Source organism: Urocitellus parryii, chromosome 3 (assembly GCF_045843805.1).
Source record: "Urocitellus parryii isolate mUroPar1 chromosome 3, mUroPar1.hap1, whole genome shotgun sequence".
NCBI lineage: Eukaryota > Metazoa > Chordata > Mammalia > Rodentia > Sciuridae > Urocitellus > Urocitellus parryii.
This window is the reverse complement of record NC_135533.1, coordinates 215220192-215246232: the sequence shown is the minus strand read 5'-3', so window position 1 is coordinate 215246232 and position 26041 is coordinate 215220192. Positions and strand designations below refer to the sequence as shown.

General features: G+C 56.3%; 2 protein-coding genes across 2 annotated transcripts; both read left to right on the top strand.

Moving 5' to 3' along the window:
• Nucleotides 1-7578: 7578 nt before the first annotated feature.
• On the top strand, nt 7579-14819 carry Lrrc8e (leucine rich repeat containing 8 VRAC subunit E). The gene is made up of 3 exons (XM_026411829.2): nt 7579-7647; nt 10746-10888; nt 11633-14819. Exons 2-3 carry the CDS (start codon nt 10751-10753, stop codon nt 13880-13882), a joined length of 2388 nt encoding a protein of 795 aa, XP_026267614.1. The 5' UTR covers nt 7579-7647; nt 10746-10750; the 3' UTR covers nt 13883-14819.
• A 1709-nt stretch (nt 14820-16528) lies between these two features.
• Nucleotides 16529-26012, top strand: Map2k7 (mitogen-activated protein kinase kinase 7). Its single transcript, XM_026411802.2, has 12 exons — nt 16529-16733; nt 18460-18507; nt 21337-21478; nt 21658-21724; nt 21827-21940; nt 22028-22147; nt 22300-22407; nt 22498-22677; nt 22771-22851; nt 22954-23096; nt 23685-23730; nt 23842-26012. The coding sequence occupies exons 1-12, from the start codon at nt 16610-16612 to the stop codon at nt 23974-23976; spliced, it is 1308 nt and encodes a 435-aa protein (XP_026267587.1). The 5' UTR covers nt 16529-16609; the 3' UTR covers nt 23977-26012.
• Nucleotides 26013-26041: the final 29 nt, after the last annotated feature.

Sequence of the window (26041 nt, the reverse complement as noted above, 5' to 3'; positions counted from 1 at the left end):
TCTGCCATCCCCAAATGACTTTCACCCAATTTGCACCTAGTTATGTGCAAACATTCCTAAGCCCCTAACTCATGTGTAACATTAGAAAGTTCAGCCCAGCAAAGTGACACAGCCTAATCCCAGCAACTTGGTAAATTGAGGTAGGAGGATCACAAGATCCAGGACATCCTCAGCAATTTGGCAAGACCCTGTCTCAAAATGAAAAATAAAAAGGGCTGAGGATGTAGCTCAGTGGCAGAGTGCTTGACTAGCATGTGTGAGTCCCTGGGTTCCATCCCTAGTTCTATAGAGACAAAAGAAATTTATAGCAGTTGAGACTGTGACGCTAACCCTTGCTTAGGGAACTAAGGAGGTGGGGCAAGTTACCTGGCGGTCCCGCTGGCACGCCCCTGGCTGGAGATAGAGCCCTGGCCTGGGGTCTTGGCAGAGGCCCTTTCCCCTCTCCCAGCAGCTGCGGGCCTGGAGGCTGCAGGGAGAAAATTTTAGTTAAGGTGCCCCGGTATGGAGTCTCAGAAGCAAGAGGGATGGGTCGGGGTGGGGTTATGGGCTCAGAACTGAGGGAGCTGGGTACCTGGGCTCCGCGGACCTGCTCCAGCGCTCCGAGTCGGTGCCACTCGGGCTGCAGCCTCCGAAACAGCGGCTCCGCTGACGCCCCCACCTCGTTCCGCCAGGGGCCTTCTTCCCATAGCTCCCGTGGCTCCCAAAACTCGAAGGGCTGCGGCGGTGACTGGGGGAGGAGGCCGAGGAGACCCTGGGGGCCTGGGGGTCGCAAGACCCGGAGGGCGAGAAGCCGGCGACCGCACGGCAGCCGCTGCCTTGGCCTTGTCCTTCTTGTCCATCCCGCACCTGACGAGGAGACCGTCGGATGAGTATCCCAGCTCCTGACCCCCTGCGTTGCCTGTTGGGATCTAGACCCGGGCACCTCGCTGCCCTTCCCCAGCATCGCCCCCCAGGGGTGGGCAGACCTCCGCCCGGGCCTGGTTCCCCTTCCTTCCCACACACCCACACCCACTCACGAGCCGGTCTGCTCCTCCGAGCGCTCGAGTCCCACCCAACCCCTTTCCCCGGAGCCGAGCGGCGGCCCGCCCAGCCCCCTCCCCTCCCTGGCACCGACATCCACGCCCTACCCTTCGCCCCGCGGGAACCCCGAAGATCAGCCTCGGCCCGAGAGGGCAGTCAAAGGGTCCAGATGCGGGGGTCCGGAACGCACGCCCTGTCTCCCCACCGTCCCCCAGCGCCATCCCCCATCCTCCCTCGGGGATGCCAGCACCTGCCACGAGACAGGGCGGCCCCTCGGCCCCGCGAACTGGCTACCGGAGACAAAGAGCCGCGTCCCGGGCCCGCCCCCTCCCCCAGCCCGGCCCCGGCCCGCGCCCGGCCCCTCCACCTGCTCGCGGCTCGCTCACCTCCGGCTCCGGCCTCCCGCCGCTCCACCGAGGGTCGCCTGGGGTGGGGCGGGGCCGGAGCCCCGCGAGCGGCGCGAAGGCCAGCGGAGGGGGCTGCCGGCGGCGGCGCCGGGGGAGCCTGGCGGGCCCCGCCCCTCGGCCGCGGGCGGGGAGCCCGGGGCGCGCGCGCTGGATCCAAACCCGGGAGCGCGCCGAGGGGTGGGGAGAGGCTCGCGTCGGAGGAAGGGGCCGCCTCTCGTTGGTCAGAGGGAGGCCTATTTCCGCGACTCCGCCTAAAGACCCCCAAGACTCAACGAGAGGGACTCGGCGGGGAAATCACTTGGGGACCCCCAGTCCTCCCCACCTGCCCGCACGCACCTGCTCCGACCAGCACCCCGACCACCTGGAGACCAAGGCCCGCCTGGACGCGGATAGGCTGAGCCGTGGCAACAAGGGGGCGGGACCACCGCGCCTCTGGCCCACCGACCAATCCAGACACTGTGTCCCTGGTCCCTGTCGTGGCCTTCGCGACTGTGGAAGCCTGGCCGCCCAGGGGTGTCTGGGGGAATCTACCCCAAGGCTTTTCTCAGACCCTATGAAAGCCCTTAGCTAAGGTGGGATAGGTCTTGTTGCTAGGAGACCACAGCCCTGGGAAACTAGAGGATGCTAGGCAGACCCCAGATTTTTGGAAGAGGAGGAAGGGAAGGATGGGAAAGAGACAAGAAAAACAGTATGGTGAGATATGATATGGTGACAGTATGGTGACCCAGTCTTCTGTAGGGCAGAGCTCTTCCACTTCCACACCCTCCCAGCTCTAGGTCACAGCAGCGAAGGCTTCCCGCCAGATTTGGGCTTTGGGGAGACCAGACTACCAGGGGCTGAGTGGTATCAAAACAAGCGCATGAAGGATCTGAGGACATCTTTTCCGACTGCCTGAATCTAGCTTGAGCAAGTGGGAGGTGTCCTTTCAGATATCTTCACCTGACAGCACAGGGGCCTCAGCGGAGATTGACATGAAGGGTGTTCAACCAAAACTCGGGAGGTCTAGTGGCCTCGGAAATAAAAGGATTCTTGAGCCATTACAGTTGCTAGACAGAAAAAGGACAAGGTCCTGGAACAAGTTCCCACAACTTTCAGAAGCAGAGCTGGATAGAAGTCGGCAGTATGTCCACTGGACCTAGAGATAAAAGCATTTTTATTACAAAAAATTTGGGGAAGGCAGGCATGAATTGTTTCACTGAACTTTCATGGCTATAGATAAAAGGAACAGGGTAACAAAATCATGTAGAGTTTTCCGATAGGAAGTCAGTCCACAAGGGAAAAGTCTTGCTGCTTCTAGAATGGTCAGAATAGTAAGCAAGATGCAAGTGGTGTCCAGGGGTGGCAATGGGATTTGCAAAGGTTTCAACCTACATTCAGGAACATGGTTTTGTTGTTTGGGAACCACTGTTAACTTACTAACTCCCTTATCTCTCCTCCTCCTCCACTCTCTGGTCCTTACAATTAAATTGAGGATATCTCAGAATTTTTCTCTGATCAAGGGGGTGTAGACTAAAGCAGGCAATGGCCATTCTCAGCTGCCCTGTGCTGACCTCCTGATGAACCTCCCCTTGTATCTGAGGCTTTGTCACCTCTATCAGCCAAGTTCTCTCTCCATGTTGTGCTTTCTGCCTTGGTGCCTCCTGCCTCCCAGCTCACAGCCCCTCTTCACCCCATCCCACAGAATCAGCTCCCTGTCACATGGGCACACATGCATGCTCACACATGCACCGCTGCACACGGGTATGCACGCATGCACAGAGACATGAGCAATCCATCTTCTGGAACTCAGAGGGCTTCTTGATGAGTGTGTGGCTAGAAGTAGGAGACTGAGCTTTCTCCATTCAAGCTTGGTGCCCATCTGAATTTCCAAAGATGGAAGAAAGAGAAAGATGGCAAGCTCAGAACTGAATGCCCTTAGCCGGGTGTGGTGGCGCATGCCTGTAATTCCAGCGACTCAGGAGGCTGAGATAGGAAGATCCCAAGTTCAAAGCCAGCCTCAGCAATTTAGGAAGGCACTTGCAACTCAGTGAGACCCTGTCTCTAAATAAAATATAAAAAAGGGCTGGGGATGTGGCTCAGTGACTAAGCCCCTCTGAGTTCAATTCCCAGTATGGGGGGGAGCAGGGGGGGGAGAAAACTGAATGCCTTGCCTTATCCTCCTGATTGGATCATTCTAGGCCTTACCCCCTCCCCAAGTCTCCTGATTGTCACCTATGTCAGCCACTTGTGGCATGACAGCAGCTTGGCTCCCCTGCCTGCCTGTTCACCCATCTCCAACAGCACTCCCCTTCTGGTCACTGCCACCTGCCAGAGGCCTGATCTCCTGCCTTCTGACCGTGATGCAGGGGATCCTCCAAGGCTACATTGACCCCACCCTGTATTCAGCTGGGATCTGGACTCTGTTCTCCTATAAAAACACTCCCCAAGTGTTGATGAACAGGGGAACGTAGCCAGGTGCAGCGGCATGTACCTGTAGACCCAACTACCTGGGAGGCTGATACAGGAGGATCACTTGAGCCCAGAAGATCTGGGCCAACCTGGGCAGCGTAGGAAGACCCAGTCTCAACACAGCCAGGGGAATAAACAACACAGACTAAAGTACGCCTGCAAGAGAATAGGACTCAACAATTAAACAAAGACAACAACACAGAATACTGGCACACTGAAAATAGTAACTGATCTGAAAAGCATTACAAAGAACACACACACACACACACACACACACACACACACGCACGCACTCTATGATTTCATTTAGAGAACATTCTAGAAAATGCAAACTAACCTATAGTGACAGAAAGCAAATCATGGTTTGCTTAAGGATGGTTGGGGGCGTGGCGGGGAGGTTAAATGAACCGCCCAGTACAGCCACTCTCAGGTTACCGACTCTCAGAAATTATGTGAAATAATAAACACTTCTTATAAACTGTTAAATTTAAGGGAAATTTGTTACTCAGCAACAGATCTGTGAAATTCACATTTACAAAATCTTAGGGTATTAAATAACAAGTATTCGTGAGAATGTGGAAATATTGGAATCTTTGTGTGCTCTTGGTGGGAGCGTAAAATGGTGCAGCCCCTGTGGAAGACAGTATAGAGGTTCTTCAAAACATTAAATAGAGGGGCTGGGGATGTGGTTCAAGCGGTAGCGCGCTCGCCTGGCATGCGTGCGGCCCGGGTTCGATCCTCAGCACCACATACCAACAAAAGATGTTGTGTCTGCCGAGAACTAAGAAATAAATATTAAAAAAAAAAAACAAACATTAAATAGATACCACATGGTTCAGCAATTCCAATCCAGGACTTACAAAAAAGAATTGCAAATGACAGTTTAAGGAGATTGTACCCCCTACCATAAGCATAGCAGCATTATTTACAATAGCCAAGTGTAAACAGAATAAACAGAATGTGGTCTATCCATTCAATGGGATTTTATTCAGTTTTAAAGAAAATTCTGCCAGGCATGATGGTGCACACCTGTAATCCTAGCTGCTTTGGGGAGGCCCACTCTAGAGGATCACAAATTTGAGGCCAGCCTCAGCAATTTAGCAAGACCCTGTCTCAAAATCGAAAAGTTTTTTTTGCTAGGCACAGTGGCACACACCTGTAATCCCAGTGGCTCAGGAAGTTGAGGCAGGAGGATTGTGAGTTCAAAGCCAGTTTTAGCAAAAGCAAGGTGCTAAGCAACTCAGTTGAGACCCTGTTTTTAAATAAGATACAAAATAGTGCTGGGGTGTGGCTCAGTGGTTGAGTACTCTTGAGTTCAATCCCCCCTGTACCAAAAAAAAAAAAAAAAATCAAAAGTTTTTTTAAAAAAGGACCGTGGTAAAGTGTGGCTGGATTCAATATTTAGTACCAGAGACAGTGGCGGAGATAAAAAAAATAAAATTTTAAAAAGATGGAAATTCTGATACATGTTACAATGTGGATGAATGCTGAGAACATTGTGCTCAGTGAAATCGGTCACAAAAGGACAAATACTGTATGATTCCACTTCTATGAGGTCCCTAAAATAGACACATTCATAGAAACAAAAAGTAGAATGGTGGGTGTGAAGGCTCGGGGAGGGGGAGGGAGAGTTAATTTCAAAATGAACAAGAGTCTGGCAGTGGATGGTGGGGACGGATGCACAAGAATATAAATGTCTTCCATGCCCCTGAGCTGTGCACTTAGAAACTGGAGATGGTAAATTTCATGTTATGTGTATTTTACCAATTTTTTTAAAACCTGGATATCACCATTAGGTAAGTTGCCATAGGAATGGGATTGCGAAGTGGGAGCTTCCCATAGAACACTTGGAAGGCATTTTCAGGATTTGAGCTACAACCCAGCCATTCCATTCAGACATCTGCAACTGCAGCAGGTTCCCTGCAGTCCTATCAGTGTCCCTGAGCACTCTCAGTGCCCATGCCCAGGGAGGGCCAAAGGGCCAGTCTCCAGAACAGCTCTCAATGACAGATGGGCTGGTGGCTAGGTACTTCCAATTCCCTCACGTCTTTGGTGGAAGAACCTGGAGGTGTCTCCATCATCTCCTAGATTTCCCCCAGCACAGTGGACTTCAGACTGCCCACAGCACTATCCTGCCTTTTATCCTCATTAACAATAAACTGGCTTCTTGCTCCTCCCAGTCTCACTTCCTCGTTTCCCTGCTGCTTTATCCCCAGGATCACCTGCCAGATAAACTATTTGCATCAAATTCCTCCTCTCCACGCGTGAGGCTGGAGGAGATCAAACCAAGACAACCTTCCATTAATCACACATCCATCAATCAATTATTAATGCCTGCTGTGTCAGGCACCATTCCAAGGGCCAGCAGGAAGCAAAAGCCAAGTGACTAGGGCTGCTACTCCACTGACTAGGATTCTTGCACAAGGAGAGAAGCATTTGCATAGATTGCAAACAAACCTCCAGGGCATGGATCCCAAGGACAACCTTTCTGAAAGGTCTGTGCCTCCAGGAGGTCCTCAGAACACTTTTTCCAGGGCCACTGATTCAGCCTGATTTGTTATAACTACAGCACTTGTCGGAATCTGGCACTATCTTATTCCCGCAATTGTTTGTGTACTTGATGTCTGTCTCCAAAAGAAACTCTGGGTCTAGGATGTAGCTCAGCAGAAGAGTGGCTTGAGTAGCACAGGTGAGACCCTGGGTTGCATCACCAGCACCAACAAAACAAAACAAAACAACAAAAGAATCTAAAGAACACCCAAGAAGTTTCTGGACTGCCTGTGGTAGTACCCAGAGGGCCTTTGATTAGGTGATCCTGGCTCTAAGTGCCTCAGGCGGTCTCAGACATTTTCTTTTCCTCGATGGGGGAGGGGGCTGATGGGCTTTCCCTGGTGAAGGGATTTTAAGACCAAGAGTAGATCAAAGTTCAAACCTGGCCGCCTCCAGGTCAAAGAGAGAGGTCTGCTTGATTTGCTATTCTGTGACCCAGGCCAGGCTCCCCACTAGGTGACGGCAAGGTTAGGGTGGTGGTGGGAAGGCAAAGTCTTGGTTACCAGAAGTGGGGTTCCCAGACCAGAACTCCATCCCCAGCTACCAGAGTTCTCTGGCCCCTCCCTGCAGCCCCCAGGATCTGGGAGCAGCCTGCCCCAACTTCCCCGAGGGTGGGCCATAAGTCTGGACAGGGACAGTCAAGCTAGAACCCCCACTGGGCTGGCTGCATTGGGCTAGGCCCAACTCCTACCCCAAGGCCAGAACAGAAGAGGGAAGCCCCCCCCTCTCCTCTGCTCCTCAAAAAGGAGCCATCTTCCATCTGAAGACTCTGGTCACCTGTGTCTTGGTCGGCTTCGAGGCCAACTGGCAGTGCCTTAAGTAAGGGTTGGGGGAAACATTTCCACCCATTGCTGACACCTGTCCAGAAAGACGACCATAACGTAGTTTTCAGAGCCCAGGACGTCCCGTTTCCTCAGTTTCCCCCCTTGCAGCTGGACTGCAGACTCCTAAACCCCTCCGCTGGGGCCGGCTCTGTGCCCACCTGGGCAGAGCAGGATGACGACCCCTGGCCTGTCGGCGATCGTGTGGCGCCCAGAGCCGCGTGGACCAGCGAGGCGGGCCGAGCTGTCCGGGGGCGGGGCGGGGCGGGGCGGCTCTCGGGCTCCTGGCCCGCCCGCTGGCCCTGACTCACCCTGGCGAACCCGCCCGGGAACTCTGCGGGAGTCCCGGCTGCTCCGCTCCCAGAGACCTAGGAGTTGGGCCCGGCGTCCACCCCGGAGCTGTGAGTAAGGGGCTCCCCGCCGGCGGGCGTGGGATGACCAGGTGGGGGTCGGACTGGCGCTGGAATCCCGCGGAGGGAGGATCGCTCAGGTGCTGCAGACTCTGTGGCCTGGGCGGGACGTCCGGGACACACCGGGAGCTGGCGGGTGGGTGCGCAAACAGAGGCAGGCCCCAAGGTCGCCTGTCCTGGGAACCAGGCAGACCCAGCCAAGTAAGGAAACCTTCCACCGTCAGGGGTGGACCTCGAGGGTCCCGATCTCCATATCCTGTACTGCTGCTGGTGACTGAGAGGTCAGACAACTTGTCCCAGCGAGTTTCTCAAAGCCCCAGAGCCTTTCCACTGGGGGTGCAAGTGCACCAGCTGCTTTCTGAGATTTTTGAACTTCAACACTCCCCAGACCCCAAGTTCCTGCAAGGGAAGCTTGGAAACTGTGCTGGTGGGCTGAGTCCACAGGCTGGCCAGAGATCTGCTAAGTGGGCTATGCTCCCCCATTCCCCACCTCAAGTTCCCCTTGTGAAAAAAGCAGGAGTTGAACTTTGTGCTCTCCAGGGGGAAAGCCTGCTGTTTCTTCCTGGCTGTGGGTGAGGAGGGGTCTGCCTCCCGCCACCCCCCACCCACCTCTACTCCAGCAGTAGGAAACTAACCACCACATCATGAGGAGGCAAGAGGCCTGAGGGGCCCAGGGACAGGGAGCAGGAGTGAGGCCCAGGAGAGGGGCCTGGTGGTCCTAGATGGTGAGGCCCCCGTCCTGGCCTTCTGGAACACCCCTTCAGGGTTCTTTTTGTGGAGATGCCATATCACTGTGGGAGGTGCCTTCCTGAGACAGAGCATTGAGGGCCGTCAAGCAGACAGGTGAGGGGATTGGGATGGAAACCTTGACAAGTCACATCTCTCCTCCAAGTCTGGAAAACAAGAGCCCAGCACCCAAGCTCTCCAGGTTGGGAGAAAGGACGCATTGAGAACATCTGATGGCACACATTGAGTGTGGTCTCCGTTGCCATATTTTTTCTGCCCCTACCCCAGTTCCATCAGCCCCTCTTTCTGGGCTCTGCCACCAGCTCTGCTCAGACGTGGGGGGGGGGCACCCTGGTGTCTGCGGAAATTTAATGGCAGGTTTGGGACCAACAGGTTTGAGTCATGGAGACGGATAATGATAATCCCCTGCATCCGCCTCCGATTCATCCGCCTCCCCTGGAGTCACTGAGAAGTCCAAGGGGACCCTGAGGGTTTCTGTTTTTTTTTTTTTTTTTTTAAAGAGAGAACTTTAATATTTATTTTTTAGTTTCCGGCAGACACAACATCTTTGTTGGTATGTGGTGCTGAGGATCGAACCCGGGTCCCACGCATGCCAGGCGAGCGCGCTACCGCTTGAGCCACATCCCCAGCCCGGGTTTCTGTCTTTTTGCCTGTGGTTGTACACCCAGGAGGGTGGGCAGGCAGGGGGTGAAATTTACAACAATGTGAGGTGGGTCGTGAATGGTGACCAGGACAAGGAGTTGGTTCCTACCAGCGTATGTGGGTGGCATTGCTGCCACTGTCCCCAGCAACGAAACAGCATTCCTCAAAGGCCACCCTGGGCGAGTGGCTGAAATTCAACACTCCCTTGTTCTGGGTCTTCCCTCATACACAAATGTGTGTGCTCCAAAATGTCCCCAGGTGTCCCTTTTGGTGGCTACCATGTACAGTCATTCCCTGAGGTTGCTGAGCTGCTTGGGCTTTTCTCTGGATTAGATGCTACTGATGAAGGCTGGAAATATTCTTCCTTGGCTTTTGGTGAAGGCCTGGGAGTGTTAGTGAGCGTGGGGGATGGGCCACTGAGAGAGGATCCTGCACTCTGGTGAATAGGGCGGGCATGAGTGTCCATCATGTATGGGAAGACCCTGGGCGCTCCTTGCCTGCAGACCCCCCATATGAAGGTGGGAGCCTCAGAGGAAACGAAGGGAGTCTCGTGGTGAGGCACTGCCAGCCCTCAGGCTGGTGGGCAAACCTGCATTCCGTGTCATCATCCCCACCCTGACTTTATCACTCAGAAGTCATTACAAAACCTTTGGGGACATGGGGACTAAAAAGGGAGGCAGAGGTATGAGCACAGTTGGCTGAGGGATGAGACAAGAGCCAGGGCTTCCCTTCTCTACCTAATCCAGCCTGTGCCCAGTGACAGGATGGGGACAGGAGACTCTTAGAAGCCTGCTTAAGAGAGAGGTGATGGAGATGGGTAAGCTCCGATGCTGGCAAGGGTGAGCTGCCTAAGGACCCCTGCGCTCTCCTCCCCGAGCCGTGGCAAGTGGCTGCCTGCCTCAGAGGGTGGCGTCCCAGCTTTGTGCCCCTCGCCCCCATCTGTGACTTGGGCTGGCCAGACTGTTTTGCAGTAATGATACCTTGGTCCAAACGGAAGCCAGGGACAGAGGAGTGGGCCGGAAGCCGGGAGCCTGGCAGTGCAGCTCCCTGCCAGTTGTAGGTGTCACCCGGGAGCATTCCACTTGTGGTCCTCCACCCTTGGCCAAGCCAACACTCCCCTCCCTCACAGAGCCCAGTCTCTAGTTTGTACCTCAGGTGCTGGGTACAGCCCCTTAGAAACTCTGGTGTCTCAGTCACACACCACCCCCAGGGCTGGGCCACTCCCTAACCCCAGGGGCCCTGGTAACCAGAGCAGAGCCAGGTTCCAGCCAGGCTGCCAGCCGGCTTTTCAGGTTAGAGGTTGGAGGTGGTGCCCAGGAGCACCCCTGGAGGGGGTGGGGGACCCACACCCCGGAAGTCCTGAGCTGTGGGGCGCTCTCCTGCCCTGTGGCAGTGAGATTCTAGGCTGGAGTCAGGCAGCCCCAAGTGGGTGTTTGGGGGCTTCCAGCATCAAGGGTGGGAGGGGCATGCTGGGTTTGGGGAGAAGGCCACAAGGGAAGGCCGGGGGACAGGAACCCTGTGGACTGTCCCTATTGAGCTCTGAGAGGGCTACAGAGTCAGATCAGGGCAGGAGAATCAGAGGAGAAGAGGAGAAGCTGGGCACATGGCTCCTGTCAGGGAGCACAGGCTATGTCTGCCCCCCTGCCAGGGAGGCACCTCTTCCTCATGATCTCTCTACACTATCTCCCTGTTTGCTGTAGGCAAGATGATCCCCGTGGCCGAGTTCAAGCAATTTGCGGAACAGCAGCCGGCGTTCAAGGTGCTCAAACCCTGGTGGGATGTGCTGGCCGAGTACCTCACCATAGCGATGCTTATGATTGGGGTCTTTGGCTGTACCCTCCAGGTAAAGGACCGGGCCATCGAGAGGCAAGGCTGCACTAAAAGCCTTCCTGTCAAAGCCCTTGCCCGCCTGCAGACCGATTCTGGCCCCTTACCTCCCCTCCACCACTGGGGGTGGCCTCTGAGTCCTCCTGTGGTGTTCCCTGCTTTCACAACACTCTGTCTATCCCTGGGATCTAGAAAGAACTGCGGTTGCTGACTTTGGTAAGACTGTTGACATCCAGTAGCACAGACCGAGTGGCTTGAACACCAGAAACTTGTTACGGTGCAGTTGGTCTAGAGGGCAGTGGAGACCAAGGTGCCGAGGCAGCGGGGTTCCTCCAAGGACTGTGAGGGAGAATCTGTGCCCATCTTTCTCCTAGGCTCTGGCAGCCCCGAAATCTCGTGGCATTCTCCTTGTGTCTATGTCCAAACGTCCCCTTTCTATAAGGACACGGTCCTACTGGATTAGGGTTCGCTCTCACAGCCTCATCTTGATTACTTCTGCAAAGACCCTTTTCCAAAGAAGGCCACATTCACAAGGGGTTGGAGGTTGAGGACTTCAACATCTTTTTGAGGGGAGGGACACAATCCAACCCAACTCCTTTTTTTTCAGACAAGGACCGATGTGGAGGTTTAGCACCCGTCCCCCACAGTCAGCCAGCTGGCCAGGGTCTAGGACCAGGATCTCTTACCTTCAGCCTGCTTCTGTCCCCTGCCCCCTGCTTCATGATCCCAACACTCTGCTTTGCCACCTCCTCATTCTCAGGTGACACAGGACAAGATCATCTGTCTGCCCAGTCATGAACCCCGGGAGAACCTATCAGAGGCTCCGTGCCGGCAACTATTGCCTCGGGGGGTCTCCGAGCAGATGGGAGGTCTCCAGCAGCTCAGCGGCCTCAAGAACAACCTGGACCTGCAGCAGTACAGCTTCATCAACCAGCTGTGCTACGAGACCGCCCTCCACTGGTACGCCAAGTACTTTCCCTACCTCGTGGTCATCCACACACTCATCTTCATGGTCTGCACCAGCTTCTGGTTCAAGTTCCCTGGCACCAGCTCCAAGATCGAACACTTCATCTCCATCCTGGGCAAGTGTTTTGATTCACCGTGGACCACACGGGCCTTGTCTGAGGTCTCTGGAGAGAACCACAAGGGCCCGGCTGCCGGACGGGCTGCAGCGACCGTGGTGACCACAGCAGGGACAGGGACAGGGAAGACAGGTGAGGGAGAGAAGGAAAAGGTGCTGGCAGAGCCTGAGAAGGTGGTGACTGAACCCCCTGCCGTCACCCTGCTGGACAAAAAGGAGGGCGAGCAGGCCAAAGCCCTGTTTGAGAAGGTCAAGAAATTCCGGGTGCACGTGGAAGAGGGTGACATCCTCTACACCATGTACATCCGGCAGACGGTGCTCAAAGTCTGCAAGTTCTTAGCCATCCTGGTTTACAACCTGGTTTATGTGGAGAAGATCAGTTTTCTGGTGGCCTGTCGGGTGGAGACCTCAGAAGTCACCGGGTATGCCAGCTTCTGCTGCAACCACACCAAGGCCCACCTCTTCTCCAAGCTGGCCTTCTGTTATATCTCCTTCGTCTGCGTCTATGGCATCACCTGCCTGTACACCCTCTATTGGCTGTTCCACCGGCCCCTCAAGGAGTACTCCTTCCGTTCTGTGCGGGAAGAGACAGGCATGAACGACATCCCTGACGTCAAGAACGACTTTGCCTTCATGCTGCACCTCATAGACCAGTATGACTCGCTCTACTCCAAGCGCTTCGCTGTCTTCCTCTCAGAGGTCAGTGAGAGCCGCCTGAAGCAACTCAACCTCAACCACGAGTGGACACCTGAGAAGCTTCGGCAGAAGCTGCAGCGCAATGCGTGGGGCCGGCTGGAGCTGGCCCTCTGCATGCTCCCTGGGCTGCCAGACACTGTCTTCGAGCTCAGTGAGGTGGAGGCGCTCCGGCTGGAGGCCATCTGTGATATCACCTTCCCCCCGGGCCTCTCGCAGCTGGTTCACCTTCAGGAGCTCAGCTTGCTCCACTCTCCTGCCCGGCTGCCCTTCTCCTCACAGATCTTTCTGCGGGACCGCCTGAAGGTGATCCGCGTCAAATGCGAAGAGCTCCGCGAAGTGCCCCTTTGGGTGTTCGGGCTGCGTGGCTTGGAGGAGCTGCACCTAGAGGGACTGTTTCCTCCAGAGCTGGCTCGGGCTGCCACCCTTGAGAGCCTCCGGGAGCTGAAGCAGCTCAAAGTGTTGTCCCTACGCAGCAATGCCGGGAAGGTGCCAGCCAGCGTGACTGATGTGGCAGGGCACCTGCAGCGGCTCAGTCTGCACAATGACGGGGCCCGCTTGCTTGCCCTCAACAGCCTCAAGAAGCTGGTGGTACTGCGGGAGCTGGAGCTGGTGGCCTGCGGGCTGGAGCGCATCCCCCATGCCATCTTCAGCCTAGGTGCGCTGCAGGAGCTGGACCTCAAAGACAACCATCTGCGGTCCATCGAGGAGATCCTTAGCTTCCAGCACTGTCGGAAGCTGGTCACACTCAGGCTGTGGCACAACCAGATCGCCTATATCCCCGAGCATGTGCGGAAGCTCAGGAGCCTTGAGCAGCTCTATCTCAGCCACAATAAGCTTGAGACCCTGCCGACTCAGCTCGGCCTGTGCTTTGGCCTCCGGTTGCTGGATGTGTCGCACAATGGGCTGCGTTCCCTGCCACCCGAGGTGGGTCTCCTCCAGAACCTGCAGCACCTGGCTCTCTCCTACAATGCCCTCGAGGCCTTGCCAGAGGAGCTGTTCTTCTGCCGAAAGCTTCGGACATTGCTTCTGGGTTACAACCACCTGAGCCACCTCTCACCCCACATTGCTGCCCTCAGGGCCCTCAGCCGCCTAGAGCTCAAGGGCAACCGTTTGGAGGCACTGCCAGAAGAACTCGGCAGCTGCACGGGACTCAAGAAGGCGGGACTGCTGGTGGAGGATACCCTTTATGAGGGTCTTCCTGCAGAGGTGCGGGAGAGGATGGAGGAGGAATGAAGACAGGGTGGAGAAGGTGAAGGTAGAGGCCTTTGGATGCTTCTGCCCTAGCAGTGTCTTCCATGAGAAAGGGCCACTGGGTCCAGCCAGGAGAGGAGAGGCAGACATGTCAGCTTTGTGGGGTCCAGGAAAGATCCTGGGACTGGTTTGTCTAGAGAGACACAGGAAGTTGTGGATTTGGGGTGGAACCCCATACAAAAGGATTAACTCAAGAATTCTCAGACAAAAGCCACACCTGTGTCTTTGGCTGGTTGGCATGCCCTCCCTCTGGACATTCCAGCTCAATTAGTGTCACATATGGGAGTGGGGACACATCCCGATGGGATTTCCAACCCTCCCACCACCAACAAGCAGCTTACATCTGGGGTTCTCTCCCAAGGAGAGGATACAGACACAAGGGACCAGCTCCCCAACCTCCACCCCAACTTTGATGCTAAGTCTTTATTTATGAGTCCTTTGCTACAGACATGTATGTGTACCAAGAACAATCGTCCTCCTATCTGGTTATGTGCCAAAATCAACTGAGGGGCTAGGACAAAACAGAACATCTCAGGCCCCACCCTTGAAAGACTCATTCAGGAGCTTGGGTGGGGGCCAGGGACCTGCTAATAAATAAGCATGCTAAGTAATTATGATGCAGGTAGTCCTAAGCCTCTATGATGGAAACACTAACCTAAAGAATAGCTACCGGAATGTCTAGATTCTGTGCCACTTTTAGATTCTGGCCCTTTGAGAACCCAGTGAAAGCTGGGCACCTCCTTCCTTAGGAAAAAAACGCTCCTGTCACGCACATGCAAAACTCTGCCAGCCACCTCAGGCAATTGACAGTTCTCCCAGAGGACTATTCATGGACTTCCTAAGGTTGGCCAACACCTGCTGTGGAGTCTACATTCTTCTGAGGACAGGCAAGGGCTTTATTTTTGGATGTTCCCTGAGTGGGGGGACATGTACCTTTGGGTGCTTAATAAATAATCATGATTCTGATCTTTTATGTACACTCCTGTTATTGTCTATGTCAGATCAGGCGAGGTGGGCAGCGACCAAAGGAGGCAGATTTAAAAAGGCTGCTGAACCAGGCTTTATTGAGATATCACTCCCGGGCAGAACTCGATCAGACCCACAGAGGGGACAGGAGAAACTGCTTGAGAGCTCGACTAGACTGGACTTTTATGGGGCTTACAGCAGGAAGGGAAGGACTTGGGACAGGAAAAGGTGTTTTTAGGGTCCCTTGCCCCCTAGGAGTTGGTCAGGGGAGTTGGCTGAACTCCAGGATTGGCCAGGGGATCCTACTGATTGACAGGCGTTAGTCAGGAGATCTGGCTGATTGACAGGCGTTTCTGCCAGCAGGCATCTGATTGATGTTCCTTTCTGCGCAGGATGCTTTTTTCTAAGTCGCCACCACCGACCTAAGTCTAGACCTATTTCACAGAACTAAGTGGCTACACCTATCTGCCAGAATCAAGGATGCCTCTGTCCTAGGAGGAGAGGCACCAAAGGGGCTCAAGAGGGCAAGGTAGAGACCTTCTCCCATCAGAAGGAAAAATCTGGTGGTGTCTTCTGCCTGGATGTTTTCCCAGAGAATCCCTTTCCTTTTATCCTCTTAAATCCACATTTGAGTGTCTGCTCCACCCTCAAGTCGTCATCAGGAGTCTGAAGCCTTCAAAGCCCATCCCAAGGTGTTCCCCCGTGTTGGACTCCAGAGTGAGTAGGGCACTTGGCACAGCTTCACCTCGTGGGTTTGGCCATTGCCAAGTGTCTGCAAAATGTAGATTTTCCCCTGGCACCTTAGAGCAGACACAAGCTGCTATTGAGGGACCCAGGGCTTCAGACAGGGGCATTTCCCCAGCACCCACCTTACCCCTTAAAAGGATCTATTTAGGCTGGGGGGCGGGGGCAGGGCATCAGACAGAAGCACGTAACCCCAGGGCCCACACTAATTCTGGAGGTCCTGAAGCGGAACAGATGGGGGTGGGACGTCTGAAGGTCCCATGCTAGTGTGGCCAGGAATTTTGGCCTTGACCTTGGCCCTGTCATCGAGGTGAGAAGTCACACGGCTGGATTTCCAGAGCCCTTGCCTCCCGCCAGGTCTTGTCCAACCCTGAGCTTGCTGGGACTAGTTGAAATGGAAAGGGCTTCCCACGGATGCATAATTACGGTGAGGAGGCCGCACCGCACGCCAGCGGGCGTTCAGTCAGCAATTAAGCATAACAGGATCCTAATGAAGCACTGAGGAGGAAGCCAGTTCCGTGAGGGTGCGGCTGCCAGGACCCGACTCGGGTCGGGAAGAGCGCACTGCTACGGCAACCACGGGAGACAGACAGCTAGTGCACTCGCTCAGAAGCCAAGCGCGCGACCGCGTCCCCACCTCTTTACGCATGTGCGCCGTTTACCCTACACACCGTTCACTAAATGTGGGTTTACACACAGCGCCTCTTGGCGGAGCGCTCGGGAATTTACGCATGCGCACCCCAGTGGTAGTGGTGCGCGGGTGTGTTGCACGTTGCCCGCCGCGAGCTCTAGGAGGCGTTCTCCCTGGGTTGGGACTAAATACGCACGCGCGGAGTTTCGCACGCGGGCAGGGCGGGTGCGCGCCGCGGGCATGCGCCATCCAGGGCGAGACGGCGGCTCGGCGGGGTCATCCGAGCGCAGGCGCAGTGCGGTGTTTGTCTGCCGGACTGACGGGCGGCCCGGCAGTGCGCGGCGGCGGCGGCGGCGGCGGCGGGGAAGATGGCGGCGTCCTCCCTGGAGCAAAAGCTGTCCCGCCTGGAAGCAAAGCTGAAGCAGGAGAACCGCGAGGCCCGGAGGAGGATCGACCTCAACCTGGATATCAGCCCCCAGCGGCCCAGGCCCAGTAAGCACGGAGGCGTGGGGGAGGGGCAGGTGGGGCGGGGCGCGAGCTGCGGGAGGCCCCGCCCCCGGGACCAGGCCCCGCCCCCGCTTCCGGGGCGCTTGCTGTGCTCCTCCCCGCCCCCGCTGTCAGCCCGCAGGGAGAGGGTCACAGTGACCCGGGGGGCGTGGGGCCGGCGGGTTCCCGAGCTGCCGTTCCCAGGGCCTGGGGGTTCCTTCATTGGGGGTCTGGGAGCTAGTTACCAGGCCGCAGGCCAGGCCTCCGTACCCATTGACCCGCCCCCATCGCCGCGGTCGCCGGAGTATCTGTCACCTGCACTGAACTACACCCGTACCCACGCGACTGTTATCCCATCCGGGCCCCCGGCAAACGTGGTCATGTCCCAAAAGGATTCCCGTCAGTCCCTCTGTAGCAGTGACTGTCAAGAGTTCCACTGTCCAGCCTTGGGTTTAGCTGACAATCCTTTAACACTCATAGTCACACAGCTGGCCTGGGAACACCCGAGGTCACCCCCCACACACACATATAATCCTTCTAACTCCATTCTCCCATTTGACACCATGACTATATCAGGTGGTCCTTTCTTCCCAGCCTGGGATGACCTTGTCATTGGGCTCAGTGACCCCCTCCCACATAAAACAGGCCTCCCCATGCCCCTGTGACTAACTTCAGTGCCACTCTCTTGGTGAGATGTCTAGCCCTCTGGAAATATACACCATCTCCTAGGGTGGTGACTGTCTTCTGGATTCAAATGACTGTTTCCCTCAACACACACACACACACACACCCACCCCAGGCCTGGACAGTTGGGTAGGTCTAGCTCCCCAGTACACAAATGCCTCCTTTCTGATCTATGCCGTCCTCCCTGGCATCTTGTTGTCCTGGATCAACAGCTGTCTTCCCAACCCTTCACACACACACACACCTGGCCTTCTCATTGTGTTTCACAGATACCTATCTCCCAAGTCTTTTCAGCTAGAAAAAATTGGATTTTTCTCCCTCCCCATGGACCCTGTGACTGGCCCCCTCCTCATGATGACCCTTTCTGTCTCTCTTTTGATCTAGCCAAAAAAAAAAAAAAAGTTGTCATATCCTCTTTGGTATGACCCTGGAAGTTATATTTCCTTGTCAGGTTGACAGGAGGAGGAAGGCACCCCCCCTGATATCTCAGAATTCTGTCTACTCCCTGGTCACTGTCGCTTGACCTTCAAGTCTTACCCTCCCTCAGTCCCTATTTAGAGTCCATCCATCCCTCTTTAGACATGGGTTGGTTCGGTTTCCTCCCTGGGGATTCTCTTGGGGGTCCAGAGAAATCCCAGAGGTGAACATACTGTCTTTGGATGTTATTGGGGACTGGAAGCCTGGCCAAGACCAGTAAGGTCCCTGCTGGGTCCTGCAGGACTGTTGTATCCAGCCCCAGCATGAATGAGACAGGATTGGGTATGGGTTCCAGGGTACCTTAAGAGTGGCTGTTCCCAGTGCAGAGCAAGGCCCAGTGAGGCCCATGGCGGGCAGGTCCCAAGGAGTCCCCCCCAGGTGTCTGTGTCTGTCAGCTCCATCCCATCCTCCCCACCTTCCCATCTCTGTCAGTTTCTACCCATCTCTGCAGTTCGGTGCCTCGCGTCTCCCCTCCTCCTCATTATGATTTGATTTCTTTTCTTTTGGACAAATCGGCCATTTCTGTTGTGATTTATCGTGGTGTTGTTTTTTTTCTTCCTTTCCCATCCAGTTATTGTGATCACTCTAAGCCCTGCTCCTGCCCCGTCCCAGCGAGCAGGTACCAGCCTTTTTATCATCGCCGCTTGGACATCTGCACCATTGACCTAACCGCTGCCCTGGCCGCAGAATGCCATCCCCCTAGCCCCATGCTTCATGTGTATGTTCTGTCTCCTCTTCTCACTCTTACTTTCTCTGAGTCCACCAGAGCAGTGTGGGCCCAGCCCCATCTTCCTCTGTCCTCTCATCCCTCCCTCCTTCCTCTTGAGCTCAGGTTTGGACTCCCTAGAGGAGGAAATGGGCTCCCCTAATGAGTGAAAGTCTGTTGCCCACTGAGGGGGTGAGTGAATGTGTGTGTGCACATGCGTGTGTGCGTATAATGGAGAATGTGGGACCAGGTGAGTGCTTTATGCCTGTTTGGTCCATCTCAATAATTGGATGAATGAGTATTACCCCTGTGTGCTGTGCCTGCTCTCAGTACCAGGGATACAACAGTGAACAGAACAGACCCAGTCCCTGCCCTGTGGAACTGAGGATGCAGTGGAGAGCCATCAGTGGACAATGAACACATTCCTGGTTAGGGAGAACGTTCTAGCTGGGAGACAGGCTCTGCATGGGCTGGCTCAGGAAAAGCTGCTGGAGAAGATAGGATTTAAGCAAGGTGTCAGGGAAAGAGGCAGAAGGGGACAGCCCTGCAGATGTCCCTGCTCTGGTGCCAGCATGTTTGGGAGTAGACATAATGGGCAGTTGGGCTATGCTGGTTCCTGGGTATGGTGTGGCCCTGTGTGTAGGAGAGAGCACCTGTGTTGGCAGAGGTGGGGTCTGCTTTGTAGGTGGTTGTGTGCGTGTGGCTGGTGGGACTGTTGTATGTTCTCAATGTTGTGTGTGTGTGCAGATGTGTCAGAGGAAAGGGGGTGCTGGCTCTGCCTGTCTGCATGTGGTGGGGAGGTCATGCCATGTTGTGTTGTGTGTGTCTTCGTGTGCACATGGGCACACTTGCATGTGAGTGTGTGTGCATATTGTGCTGATGGCTTACACATCTAAGGCTCCTCTTGGTTTTCTGTCACTCATTCTCACCGTCCCTCTCCCTCTCACCCTCTTGCATTTACTCTGTCCACATCACCACGTGGCACCCCCTCTGTGATCTCTATTCTTGGGCCTTCGTGTGTCTTCCTTCCCCACTCCAGCCCACCTCAGATTCCTACCGTGCTGCATTTTCTGGGGGGTGGCAGCCCTGGAGGGCTGGTGGACTGTTCAGGGAAGGGGACTGCTTAGGGCACCTGGAGGCGTGGTCCTCACCCCAGAGAGCTGATGATACTGGACAAACTGGGCCCAGATAGCTCTAGGGGCAAGACCTGTGTGGTTCCTAGAGTGACAGCTCATGGGGTTGAGAGCCAAATGTGAGGGAACACAGGTACCCTCAGGTGCCACCAAGGAATCAGGACTGTAACAGGACAGAGCAGAGGCACAGGGACATCAGAGTCTGTGCAGTCATGAGCAATGGGAGGTGAGGATAGTGAGCGCTGCCCCAGCAATGCCCCCATGGCTCTGGCAGGACCTGCATCCTTTGTTGCAGGGTCCTCTGCATGCCCTCTCTCACTGGCTAAGGGCCAGCAGGGTCAGGAAAGGGCCTGGTTGACAACTGGAGCATATTTGTCTTTCTCTGCCCATTGGTCACTGGGCCCAAATGGCAAGGCAGGGGATATGAAGAGGGGAGGGGACATCTGTGGCGGGTTTTGGAAGAGTGGCAGGCTCTGGGATTTCCTGGGAAGGTGACCCTTGGAGGGTTCTTCTAGCCAGTTGCCAGAGGTAAGCAAGCTTGTTACCCTTCTGGGGCACCAGGTCCTCTGGAGTGTGAAGGGTCCAGGAGCCACACTGGCCTCCCAACCCCTGCTTCCCACCCCTTGACAGACCAGGCAGGGAGACCCTTATCCTCAGGGAACCTGCTCTGCTGTCCTGGGCCCCTCTCTGGCCTGTCTCTGCAGTGCCTCCTCTATATAGCTGGGCCCTAAGTCTTGGCTCCTGTCTATCTGTCTGTCTCCTGTCCTCCCACCTCGTAATGCCGCCTGCCCATCCTGGGTGCCTGCTGCCTACCTGCCTGCCTGCCCGCCTGCCTGTAGCATGCCCCAGCTGTCCGCATGCAGGCCACTGGACAGCACCAAATCCCCTCCCTGGCCCTGGCCCCAACCCTGCCCAGCCTTACCAGCCTCTGGAGTTGCTGTGCCACCCAGATCTCCTTACCCTGAGGGTACAGGCCTACAGGCCCAGCTTGGAGCTCTACCCCTGGCCCCTTGGCCCCAGCTCTGTAGACTTGACTGGGAGGCACCTGCTGGCCAGAGGGTGGCTCTCCCTCACCCTGGAGCAGAACATGGGGCAAGGCAGCAAGAAGCCAGGGGCCTGTGCCCACTGTCTCACCAGGGTGGTCTACCTCATTGTTGTTTGGCTGCGTAATGCAGTGCTGGTGGCAGGGCCAGGGCCCAGGCTGGTCCAGGGGAGTAGTCCATCCTCGCATGAGCCACTGTGGGCACTGTGACTCTGGGCCCGTTTCCTGGCAGAGGAGGGGAGAAAGGGATGTGTCAGGGAGGTTGCCTGGCCACAGGTCCCTACCAGGTCCCCACCTCACTTCTTCGTTATCATAGACTTTGGAAAAACCCCCAGCCTCTGGGGACCACCCTCTCCCACCAGCCTACCCCATCCTTCTAGGACAGGGGCCAGGAGAAGGTACCCTAAGGATGGCCCCAGCCAGCAGGGCAGGTGGCTGTGTCAGCCTGGCTGAAGGGTACGAGGGAGGGGAAGATGAGGGTCCCTACCCATCCCCAGAATGTCAGGCCTGGAGCTGAGACCAGCTGGGTGCTGACCCCCTCCCTGCTTCTGGTTCTCAACCCCCCAGCCCTGCAGCTCCCGCTGGCCAACGATGGGGGCAGCCGCTCACCGTCCTCAGAGAGCTCCCCGCAGCACCCCACGCCCCCTGCCCGACCCCGCCACATGCTGGGGCTCCCGTCAACCTTGTTCACACCACGCAGCATGGAGAGGTGAGCTGTCAGAGCAGGCTGGCAGGGGGTCAGGGCCCATTCAGCAGGGCAGCATGGGAAGTGTTGCTGTGCCAGCCCCGGTGAGAGGGTGGTGAAGTCTGGGGAACACTGGTGTGTGGGCTTGGGTTGCTTCAGGTTGGTTAGGAACCCCTTCACCAACTCCTGCTCCCTGTCCCCAGCATCGAGATTGACCAGAAGCTGCAGGAGATCATGAAGCAGACGGGCTACCTGACCATTGGGGGCCAGGTACCTCCCTTGCTCAGCATCTGGGTGGAGGAGGGCAGGGGGTGGAGGAGGGAGGACAAGCCCTGGGGACCCTCCAGCCTTGTTCCCTCTCCCACCTGCCAGCGCTATCAGGCAGAGATCAACGACCTAGAGAACCTGGGCGAGATGGGCAGTGGCACCTGCGGCCAGGTGTGGAAGATGCGTTTCCGGAAGACAGGCCACATTATTGCAGTCAAGGTGAGTGCAGTCCTTGCCTTTTGGACCTCTGTCTCATTCTCTGTGTCCCTGGTGCTAAGGTTCCCTCCTGGCCATCCCTTCTTGCAGCAAATGCGACGATCGGGAAACAAGGAAGAGAACAAGCGCATCCTTATGGACCTGGACGTGGTGCTCAAGAGCCACGACTGCCCCTACATTGTGCAGTGCTTCGGCACCTTCATCACCAATGTGAGCAGGTTCTTGACTGGCCCGGCCCATGGGGAAGCCTCAGGGTGCCCTTTGCCCCCACAGGGTCCTCTTCCCTGGGGATCAGAGCATGACTGGGGTGGACAGGAAGGCACAGTCACCCCAAGCCACATGTGCCACCCCTCCCTCTGCAGACAGATGTCTTCATCGCCATGGAGCTTATGGGCACATGTGCCGAGAAGCTTAAGAAGCGGATGCAGGGCCCCATCCCTGAGCGGATCCTGGGCAAGATGACAGTGGCGGTGAGCTGCAGGCCAGGGCTCATGTGACTGGGTTGACGGCCCCAGGCCATGTCCCCCCTTCACAGGAGTCTTCTGCTGTCCATGCTGCAGATCGTAAAGGCACTGTTCTACCTGAAGGAGAAGCATGGTGTGATCCACCGCGATGTCAAGCCTTCAAACATCCTGCTGGATGAGCGGGGCCAGATTAAGCTCTGTGACTTCGGCATCAGCGGCCGCCTGGTGGATTCCAAGGCCAAAACACGGAGTGCCGGCTGTGCTGCCTACATGGCGGTGAGTTGGGAGCCTGTGGAGCTGGGAAGGTGGAATGGGGTCTGAGACACTGGCCCCTATCCTGAAGGTGCATCCTTTTCTCCCTCCTGGTAGCCTGAGCGCATTGATCCCCCGGACCCCACCAAGCCTGACTATGACATCCGAGCAGATGTGTGGAGCCTGGGCATCTCATTGGTGAGCTGGGACCCTGCCTCCACCCTCAGGCTGGGAGTAAGGAAGCAAAGGAGGGCAGGATCTCCTTCCCCACCAGTCCAGCCCTGCCTGTCTCCCTGTCAGGTGGAGCTGGCAACCGGACAGTTCCCCTACAAGAATTGCAAGACGGACTTTGAGGTCCTCACCAAAGTCCTACAGGAAGAGCCCCCACTCCTGCCGGGTCACATGGGCTTCTCGGGGGACTTTCAGTCCTTCGTCAAAGACTGGTGAGCATCCCTACTTACCCTGCCCTTCTGCTCTGGGAGGCCTCAGGAAGCCAGGTGTGGCCCATTGCTCAGGGCTGCTAGAGAAGGCTGGCGTAGGAAGAGGAGGGAGAGGCCACCCAGGGATGGTACTTTGGCAGCTTCAGGCCGGCTACAACCAGGGGCTGTGCCAGGAGTTGAAGCTGGTACAGAACCATGAGCTGGGTTTGGACCTGTTGATACCTGGCCCAGTGGGTAATTGGTGGTCAGTGGGCTTTGCCACAGGATATTGTGAATGAATGGTGCTGCTTCGGGGCCAGCAGCCTAAACACTCTACCTTAGCAAGGAGAGTAAAGTCTTCAGGAAATCATGCACCAGTCTCCTGGGAGCCCACCCAACTCTCTAGTAGGACCTCCCATTCTAATTCTAGGTCCCAGGCCAGGCCTTACAATATGCTCTGGCTGGGAGACTTCAGGGATACACAGCTTGGCAGGTCCCAGCCATGAACAGATCTGGAAGACCCCTGGCTCACCAGAGAGGGCTCACGCGGGGAGGCAGCCCAGCCTGCCCCACCAGACTCTCACCTCCCTCCCCTTCCTCCTCTTCCTCCAGCCTTACTAAAGATCACAGGAAGAGACCAAAGTATAATAAGCTACTTGTAAGTACGGGGGCCCTGCCCTGCCCTGCCATTTGGGAACCCAACCCCCACCCTAAGCCGAGGCCTGGAGGAAAGACCCCTCATCCTAAGCCCCGCCCCTCGGGTCCACAGGAACACAACTTCATCAAGCGCTATGAGACTCTCGAGGTAGATGTGGCATCCTGGTTCAAGGATGTCATGGCGAAGACAGAGTCACCGCGGACTAGTGGAGTCCTGAGCCAACACCACCTGCCCTTCTTCAGGTAGCCACACGGTGGCTGCCAGCCCCACAGGGGCCAGGGGCTTGGCTATAGGCCCCCCTTCCCCACCTGGCCACCCAGCTGCCCGCCAGGGGAAACCTGGGTTCTGGACGGCCACTGAGGGCTGAGGACAGAAAGTAGGGGACACCCATCACCCCTGACTCCCTGCCCACCAGCCGTGGACAGATGGGCCTACTGGTCCCCAGCCCTCCCCACCCCGGGGTCAGCCGGCTATGTGCGTCCGGTGACAGACACTGTGAATGGAAGACAGCAGGCCGCCAGCAGACTCGCTATTTATTCAGTCGAAACCTCTGGGCTGGGCAGCCCCCAGGGGCCAGGAGAGAGCTCCCACATCTGCACCCCACACTTCCAGCACCTGCCCTCTCTCTCCCCCGACATGTGCTTGCTCTCCATGTCTCTCTGCCCTGTTCCTCTCTACCCCTCTGTCCCTGTCTGGCTTTCCCCAGTTCCTTCTAGTCCCCTGCTTCTCTCCTGGCTCAAGCCTGGGCTCGGGCACCCCACCCCTCTGTGGGAGCTCTGGGTCTACCTAGGTCTCCTTGAGTCCTCACCCCAGGATGGCGGAGTGGTCATTGTGACTGCAGCCGGACCAGGACTGGTTTCTCTCTCTCTTTTCTCTTTCTCTCTCTCTCTCTCTTTGATCTCAGGGGGTCCTTTTTGGAGTTTATTGTATTTTATTGTACTTGGTGGGGTGTTGGGGGGAGGGGGATGAGGAGAGTGTGTCCTCATGGGGTGTGTCGGTACCTTCAGAAACTTTTACCAAAGTCATGTTTAGCTGCTTGTGCTGGGGCCTCCAACTGCTCTCTGGCACTGGGGGGGCTGGGACTGGGGGCTGAGCCAAAGGGGCCTGGGCTACTGCTCCTTGTGGGTCCCAGGCCCAAAGAGGCCAAATACGGGCTCTGGGGGTTCCTCCACCCTTGAGGCTGGAGGCTGGCCGCAGCTTGGGGGTAACTTGAGAGCTTAGGCAGTGGAGGGAGCCCAAGGGGCCTCGGCCATGCAGGATGGCCTTCAGGGAAGGTGGTGAAGGGTGTAGTAGGGAGCAGCGGGCATCAGGGAGGTGGCTGGAAGGCAGGAGTGGGGCCAGGGAGCTGGGGGAGGGCAGGAGGAAGTTAGGATTGAGGGCAGAGGGAGCGGATGTGGAGGTTTGAGGATGTGACAGGGACAGGGATAGGCTTGGCTGGAGTGTCAGGGGAGAGCAGGCCAGGGTGTGGGAGTGTCGAGCCCCTGAGCAACCCTCAGCTTGCCCGCTGGAGCTGGCCAGCCCCCAGGCTACCTTAAGGCCTGGGATGGGGAAGGACTGGGCCAGCGTGCCCTGCCCCCAGCCCACCGCAGCAGCCAGAGCAGGATGGGTGTGTTTCCTTTTTGTTGGTGATGCATGCAAATCAAGTGGACAAGAAAACAAACAAAAAAGAAAAAAAATTAAATCACAAACATAAACCAACCAACACCAAAGGTGAGGAACCTGGCTGTGCACAGCTGAAGCAGCATAGGCCTAGACAGCCGGGCCTCTGACCTGTCTGTTGACTCATTACACTATTATATTCACACATGCCGCATGTTTAAAATGAAATAGAAGTCACCTTCTCTCTGCCCCCCAGGGAAGGCACCTTCGTCTCCTTTGTGAGGGGATGGGGGCGGGGGTCAACAGGCCTGGCCCCTGCCTTTTTGGGCAGCTGGAAAGGCCCTTGGCTGGTCTCACAGCCAGCACAGGCCTGAGGCTGGGCTGCCTGGGTTTGTTTTTATTTAACTTTATTTTCTGTTTTGTGTGTGTCCACCCATGCCCTCCCTTCAGTGTTGAGTGGGAGCCCCGGGGAGTCGCCCCTGCCTCCCAAGACTTCCCCTCCGCCACCAGCCATCCCTCTGGACCAGAGGACAGTCGGGTGGGCAGGGTCCTGGGGTGGCCTGGCCCAGCCCACCGGCCCAAGAACCCCTTCTCAGGCCACCAGTATTGCCCTGTTCCTTTTTAAAATAAAATGCCCTCGTTTGTAAATCCTTAGAAGCTTGAGAATAAAACCCTTCCCTTTTCTTCTGAGTCTGTCGTGTCATGGGGCTGG

Bases quoted from the DNA above. Each gene is read 5' to 3' on its own strand.
- Lrrc8e (XM_026411829.2), top strand. From the start codon at position 10,751: ATGATCCCCGTGGCCGAGTTCAAGCAATTTGCGGAACAGCAGCCGGCG. The intron at 10,889-11,632 runs GTAAAGGACCGG...CCTCATTCTCAG, and splicing joins TCTTTGGCTGTACCCTCCAG to GTGACACAGGACAAGATCAT.
- Map2k7 (XM_026411802.2), top strand. From the start codon at position 16,610: ATGGCGGCGTCCTCCCTGGAGCAAAAGCTGTCCCGCCTGGAAGCAAAG. The intron at 21,725-21,826 runs GTACCTCCCTTG...CCCACCTGCCAG, and splicing joins ACCTGACCATTGGGGGCCAG to CGCTATCAGGCAGAGATCAA. The intron at 22,148-22,299 runs GTGAGCAGGTTC...CTCCCTCTGCAG, and splicing joins TCGGCACCTTCATCACCAAT to ACAGATGTCTTCATCGCCAT.